Source organism: Sinohyriopsis cumingii, chromosome 17 (genome assembly GCF_028554795.1).
Source record: "Sinohyriopsis cumingii isolate HCF-2022 chromosome 17, ASM2855479v2, whole genome shotgun sequence".
Taxonomy (NCBI): Eukaryota; Metazoa; Mollusca; class Bivalvia; order Unionida; family Unionidae; genus Sinohyriopsis; species Sinohyriopsis cumingii.
In genome coordinates, this window is record NC_142977.1 from 28,559,304 (window position 1) to 28,567,056 (window position 7,753).

A 7,753-nucleotide genomic window follows, 5' to 3' on the forward strand; every position below is an offset into this window, starting at 1 on the left:
AAAAGGTCGATAGGACGGCCACATCTCCGCTTCAAGAATGTCTGCAAGCACGACATGAAAGCCCTTGATATCGATGTCAACACCTGGGAAGAGCTCGCTCTAGACAGATGAAGCTGGTGACATGATCTGATCACTGGTCTGAAAGCCGGAGAGGACAAGCTACGCTTGCTAGCTGATGAAAGACGATCGCAGAGGAAGAAGAAGAAGCTCCAACCAACACCAGACGCAACTTTCAAGTGCAGCAAGTGCAGCAGGGACTGCCACTCCCGCAATGGACTACATAGCCACAGCAGACGCTTCACAACGACCAACCGGGACATCTCTCATGTGCGCAGTTCCATCGTCTCTCGAGACTAACGGATGCCAACATCATCAATACAGACATACTTCTATCTGTGGACTACATTAACACCTCTCCAAACACATTTCGAGAACTATAATGATACCCTTTCCTGAGACCGAAAGCCTTATAGAACCATAATTTTGACAACCATCTGATTTTCTAGATTCTACAAAATCATAATTTGCTCAGACAAGCTGGAACAAAGGCCTTCCTTCTGTTGGATGCCTACTTATATGATATGAAAGATAATAACGGACAGATAAGGTAGCCACAGCTGCGCTGTGTCCCCCAATTCTGCATTAACAATTACATTTAGCGACTTGAAATATGATCCTTTTCTACATGCTTTGTAAATTCAGAAAAATATGTGTGATAACATTTCAAATAAAAGATTCGAGAAAGGAAACTCTTCATCTGATAATGGTATCCTTCATATCGTAACAAATCGCAGACATGAGACGGTATTGTGCAGATTGTGAACATGACACACATACGAGACTACTCATGCATAACCCCTGAAAGGTGAACTTCGATCGGACTGTATACTCTGTTAATTTTCACTGACAGTGCAACACACTCATGTTGAGTGCATATACTTCAAGTCCGTTTTTTAACGGACTTAAGAATCTTTATGATGCACCACCAGAGAAAATATTGAATAGTTAAGACATTATATCTAAAAATGTAGATCTAATATTTATTGGATTGTATTATTTTTATATCTATCTTGTATTAAATAGATCTTTAACAAATTGTTAACATTGTTAACATTGTCTTCCATTACTATACAGTTAAGTTTATTCGGGAAGCTATATCTTTATAAAGGATTCCTTGCAATGTTTTGTCTTTAGGATTAAAGTTGTAGAACCTCTGATTTTATTCGGCACCATATCTACTTCGTTGCCTTGAATTGCTGTTGATGCGAACATGTATTTATGTAGAAGTGTTTTGCGGCACATCAGCACAACATGTATGTATGTATGTATGTATGTATGCATGTATGTATGTAACGTCGTCCTACAATGTGGTATGCAATAACACATCTACATATGCATGTATATATGTATGTAGTTTACGTGTATGTATGTATGTATGTATGTATGCATGCATGTGTGCATGTATGTATGTATGTATGTATGTATGTATGTATGTATGTATGTATGCATGTATGTACTATTTAGGCGTCTGCCCATGCGCGATCTTTACATGTATGTGATATCTTTTCCACAAAACTAATCGATCGTTATGCTATATAGTACCTATCCTGCTCATTCTGAGTTTATGGTAAGTGGACAAATAACTCAATTTCTTTTTTCGTTATATATATATATATATATATATATATATATATATATATATATATATATATATATATGTACACACACATTTTGGGTGCATACAATAAGGTTGCAATTTAAGTCTCCCCCTCCTATTGGTGAAGCTTATCATCAGCGAGATTATACCATACTTGGGTCAAGTGCCTTAGTGGCGACCTAGAGATAACGTTGAGGAATTTTGTCGAAGCAAACGGATGCCATCATGTCAGCTATGAAAGTGTCAATTTTTTGGGTTTTGGTCGTTTTAGTGAGCAGAGGAACATCTGATGTGAGTACTGAAAATATCTCAGTAAAGGACCTTACCTCGCTTATTGGAGCCTTACGTGACAAAATAGCAGTTCTGGAGTCGCAAGTTGAAGAACTTTTAAAGCCGGATGATAGGAATGCGCAAAAAGTTATTGAACTGGAGCAAACATTAGCAATGATGGAAAAGAAAATGACAGAAAACAGCAAAGCTTATCAACACAGGCTCCAGCTACAAGAGACCGCGAACAGTCACCTGTGGCGCCTCATTCAGAGCTTACGGGAAAATGAAACGCTGATTGAGCGAAAATGTAATGATATTGAAAAGAAACTGAAGGTGAAATTATCACGTGATATGCACGGTGACATGTGTGAAAAATTAAACCAATGCAGTTTGAATACTAGAGGTAAACGAAATGTTATTTAATGGGGTTGAACAGTGGATATAACTAAAATAATCTCCTTGGGCATTGTACTTAGCGATATTTATACGTCTGCAAAGCACTTTATCTTTCCTATATTTCTTCATTCGTTTTTACTTTCTTTCTTTCCAATACTCTTATTACAAGGAAAATACATTAGTATATGCAAACTGTTAAAGGAAACCAAAGCTTTCTGCAACTGCAACAGTGAAGAAACTTCTTTCCGGGCCATATGTTATGCAATTAACGAAACCCGAGTTCTATGTCTCCTTTATTTTTAAGTAGCTTGGCCATCGTTAAATTGATAGTGTTTCAAAAATAACGGTTGTTAGCAAGTGTTACGCTGTTGTTGAAACGAAAGTAACACCATTGCTTGTCTTTGGCTTTAATATAAAACATCCAGTAAAGGAAGGGCAGGTCTAGATGCGTAGCGGTAATTAAACTGTCGACTACGCTCCACCCACTAGTAACAACAGTGATCGTGCTGACAAGCGTACTGGTATTGCTATCGAGGTAGTTATGATCGCAAAATTACACACGATCTATGCGACGTGGAAAGGGGGGGGGGGGTAGCTGAGGGAGGGATAGTCCCTTTGGTAATTATCATTAAAAGGTTTTACATTTAAATCATCAAATGACACAAAATCTATAAAACCATGGAAGCTGAAAATGGAATCATAGAAAGCCTTGATTTTCAATAAACATGTCTCCTGCCATGCGCACTGACAGGTGTATAGCCGAATGACTTCCTTTTAGGATATCAAATCAAACTATTTATTCATTCACTCAGCGATCCATAGACAAATCGAAAGTAAAACGATAACAAACTGAATATTATTAGATGATACCCAATAACCAAACATTATTCTTACTTTGATTCATTTTTCAGGAGTAAAGAAAGTGCAACATTGTACTCTTTTCTGATATTTGATGTGTGGGCCCCGGGTGGTCGAGTTATCTAAAGCATTCGCAATTACTGGTCATTGCCATCTCACACTTATCCGCATGTGTTCTAGCCTCTGGCATAGCTAATCTGGGTATAAGAAGAAGCTTGTCAGTAGCGTTCTGATGGTCGGTGTTTCGTACCGGGTTTTTCCCTGAGTTTTCCTTAACCGCTTATACTGGCCGTCATGTAAAGTATATCGTGTTCAGAAACTGTCGTCAAACCCAAAACAACAAGAATCTTCATGTTTTTTGTTAGCATGAGTGATCGTAGATTTAAACAATTTGAATAATATATGTACGTGACAATGACTATTTTTTTTATCTAATCGAACACAGATCTATCAGGTAGTTTACATTCAACAAGATGAAACCGTGATAGCATTTCTTATTTCGAGAACATTACTATGAGTAGCCATTCCTGGCTTGCTGTTAGATAAAATTACGCGAAAGAAAATTTAATTGATATATTGTGTATTTTGTGACTAGAATGGTGAATAAGTCAATTCTTCATAAGGAATGCGTGCGTGTGTGTGTGTGTAATTTGGCTTTAACGCAGTTTAACAATGCGAGTCATATTGCTACGATATCTGCAGTGTGGCAGTTTACGCCGCAGATATACGGCATCATGTCCTAGTTTCGAGAAACAAATTTAGTGCACACACAATACTTAAACAATAATGATTTTTTGTTGTTGCGAAAATACATTTACATATTATGGGTATTGTATCTTCCAATGGGGGTATTTTATCTTCCCCCACCGAATATTTTCTCTTTCTATTCTTACGCATCCAGTTTGCAAGCACGCGTTAATCACATCATACAAAAACATACAAAGATAGCTATGTACATGCAGGGTAATCCTGTCTATTTGGGTGTCCACTTACCTAGATTTTGAACAATAACGGTTTTACATTAACTTTTTATACAATAAAGAGAAATTATTTGATGTTTAGTTTAATCGTCACGATTATCGCTATTACATTTATTTACTCACTCACTCACTCATTTCTTTCTTTGTTTCTTTCTGTCTTTATTTATTATTTATTTATTTATTTATTTATTGCAGGAAGCAGGGCAGTGGGAAGCGGCGTACAGGGTGTTGCGTTTTCGGTATATCTTGATCACGCCATTCACAATCTGGGACCTAACCAAATACTGATATTCAACCAGATCCTGCTGAATGAAGGGCACGCCTACAACAAATTCACTGGTGTTTTCAGGTACCTGTCTATCCACCCAAGTACCAGTACACATACAGGACTAAACATGCAGTCTTTTTATCAACACTGGTGCAGAGAGAGAGAGAGAGAGAGAGAGAGAGAGAGAGAGAGAGAGAGAGAGAGAGAGAGAGAGAGAGATTATCTCTTGCTTAGGCCACCGGCCCATAATGTGACATTTGAGTTATCGACGACATTTAAAGCTATCTAGAGTTCTACATCTACGCCTGCTTCTAATCCGACCTCTAGGGAAATATCTCTAATTAGCGAACAACATGTAAGAAATGAGGATGGGGATTGACTTCATTTACTTCCATTGATCAGAGCAACAAATAAAGAAGGCTGTCGTGTCCCTGCTTTGTTCCTATTTCCTTATCGACACAGTTTTTCTGCTATTATTAATGACATTTTAAATTTAAAAATAATGATTTACTCAAACGTGAGGTATTAAAATAGTGAAATATTATATATATATATATATATATATATATATATATATATATATATATATATATATATATATATATATATATATATATATATATATATATATATAGGTCATATATTACTTACAGTACGTGGATTGTGCAAGAATTTGATTGTGTATTGTCTCTTGTTCTAAGAAAACAATCAAAGTAAATGATTTCTATTGATTTCAAAAGAAGACAAGAAAAAATGAAAAGAAAGAATAATTGAGCAAAATTCTCGAAATTGCATAAAATTCATGTACAAGAGATATATTTATTAGCATTTTTTATGTATGTGTTTATTTTTAATTAACATTATTGAATATTAGTCAATTTCTAGGAGCAGACATCTTAATTTAAAGCATTCACGAGATAGTATGACAGCATGCATTTGTTTCGTAAAATTGACTCTCATATTTTTGTTAACGTAGGGAATTATTTGTGGGTATACGTAGCAAATAATTTGAGATACAAAAAGTTATTTGTATCCGGTGTTTAGGTCGTGTTTTGTATTGTGTGGTGTGAAGTAATAATATTCGGCTTAGAAAGGATTAATGGTGAGCCATACAAAAACTTTAACAAGGAAAAACTATTGCCTGCATATTTATGATAAGTAATAGTGTGAATTTATTAGAATTGTGTGACATCTGATCATCTGGTTATTAGACACAATTATTTGCAGTGTTTGCGCTTTTAGTTCAGAAAGACTTTTAAATTGAGGTCCTTGGAAATAGGGTAAATGTGGTCTTTCAAGACACGTTAAAAATGTTGTTTGTAATCTCATTATTAGACCCCTTGCATGTAAACAGTGCTGTCAATTTGTTGTTAAAATTAAAGTATGCAAAACATTTGAAAGCCAGATATACAATTTTTGAATTTCTCCTAAAACAATTCTTTAAAAACTATTAAAGGTTTGAAATTCAACTTTTTGTGTTAAATTAGAAGAAGTTATGGATCCAAAATGGCGATATCTACTTATAATATTCTTAGATCTTTATATCGAATACTAGACGAATCCACGTAGAAATCGTTATGTGGCAGTGAGAACTTAAACTTTGTTCTTGCTAAGAAAATAAAGACAAGAAAACAAAAGAACAAAACATATAAATACTCTATTACTGATATCAGCAGAAATTTAAATGTCAGCATAATGCTTATTACAAAATTTTATGTTAATTAGCCTGCATATTTATGATAAATAATAGTGGTATTCGCGATTCAAAAATGAATAAATTCATGAATTAATCAATGATATAGTTATATGTATTTCGAAAGATAGGTGTTGTTTTACCCGTGGTGACATTCAAACAGGAAAGAACTAAGCTATGGAGGCCACGATATTGTTTTATCAGTTTTGTTCTCAAAGTATGGCGTACGTTATGTGTATTTCTACATGCTACATAGTGTGTATACTTTATTATAGTTGAAAACTCATATTAAAAATCTATCTTTCTTTTATTCAGCAAACGCAGGTGCAATATGAATATAAACCTAAATCTGTCCTCGACCGCAATCCCGCCCAAAATAAATAATGAAATAAAACAAATAAAAAAGCTGTATATTCTTCGAGTATTCTCGATTTTGTCAGTGATCACTTACACATATTTGCTGTATTCGAAGGGACTAGTTTTGAAGTGAAATTATTTTCGTGAAAATAATGTTTACCTCAATAAAAACTCTTATCGCGTCAGAGTGGAAGCAAGTTCATGTTTCAATAATCAAGGAACGTTTCATTGGTTGTTCAGACTTTGAACGAAATTACTGTAATTTTATAAACATCAACGTTACACAAAATATGTAACTTTTTCACTTGCACTGTGTTACCAACGTAACAAGTAGAGGCTTGATTCTACACGCTCTGGATTATATATATATATATATATATATATATATATATATATATATATATATATATATATATATATATATCTGTGTGTGTGTGTTTGTGTGTGTGTGTAAGTTTTCCATACTACTGAAGATACTAAGGTAGTTTTGTTATAAAACTATTTCTTTCACACATTTAGCGCAACTGTTGGGGGAGTCTACATTTTTGCATGGTCTGTGGCGGCCAGGGACGATGGAAGTTTATCAGCCCCTGATATATGGACAAAACTTGTCGTCAATGGCGAGCACAAGGTCAGTGCTGTAGCGGAGAGTACCCAAATTCGAGACGACGAAATGGGCACTAATGTCGCCATTCTACGCCTGGATCAGGGTGACGCCGTATGGATAGCACATCACGATCTAGGCAACACAAGGGATATCTTTTCAAGCGACTCTCTAAGAGTTGTCACTTTTTCTGGTGCTCTTTTGTTTGCTTGAAAATGTTAAATAAAAACTTGCAAAATATTAAATAAAGGTATTTCGGACGCTTGATATAAACCCAGTGGTAATGACCTTATTTGTTTAGTGATGTTTCACTTTAAAAACCACATACACACTGATCTGTAACCATTATCAATCAACTACAGACTGACCTGTAACCATTATCAATCAACTACAGACTGACCTGTAACCATTATCAATCAACTACAGGCTGATCTATAACCATTATCAATCAACTACAGACTAATCTGAAGCCATTATCAATCAACTACATACTGATCTGAAGCCATTACCAATCGACGAATGCTGAAACATATCCTTAATTATTTCCTTCTTTTATTTTCCATGTCTTTAGGGTTGAGAATAATGTACTAGTGCTCTTATTATGAAATAATCCTTTATTTCCTTCATTCTAGAAAAAGTCAAATTGCCCAAAATTTTCCACTTTTCAGTT

At 35.0% G+C, this 7,753-nt stretch overlaps 1 protein-coding gene across 1 annotated transcript; it reads left to right on the forward strand.

Annotated features, from left to right (window-relative positions):
- The first annotated feature begins 1,828 nt into the window (after positions 1-1,828).
- Positions 1,829-7,333, forward strand: LOC149778325 (uncharacterized). Its single transcript, XM_089938308.1, has 3 exons — positions 1,829-2,330; positions 4,357-4,510; positions 6,999-7,333. Exons 1-3 carry the CDS (start codon positions 1,883-1,885, stop codon positions 7,294-7,296), a joined length of 900 nt encoding a protein of 299 aa, XP_089794434.1. The 5' UTR covers positions 1,829-1,882; the 3' UTR covers positions 7,297-7,333.
- The last annotated feature ends 420 nt before the right edge of the window (positions 7,334-7,753 follow it).

What these genes read in the sequence shown, in the direction of transcription:
- LOC149778325 (XM_089938308.1), top strand. Translation starts at nt 1,883, where the DNA reads ATGTCAGCTATGAAAGTGTCAATTTTTTGGGTTTTGGTCGTTTTAGTG. An exon ending in ATGCAGTTTGAATACTAGAG is followed by an intron (nt 2,331 to 4,356) that starts GTAAACGAAATG and finishes TATTTATTGCAG; the next exon opens with GAAGCAGGGCAGTGGGAAGC. An exon ending in AAATTCACTGGTGTTTTCAG is followed by an intron (nt 4,511 to 6,998) that starts GTACCTGTCTAT and finishes TCACACATTTAG; the next exon opens with CGCAACTGTTGGGGGAGTCT.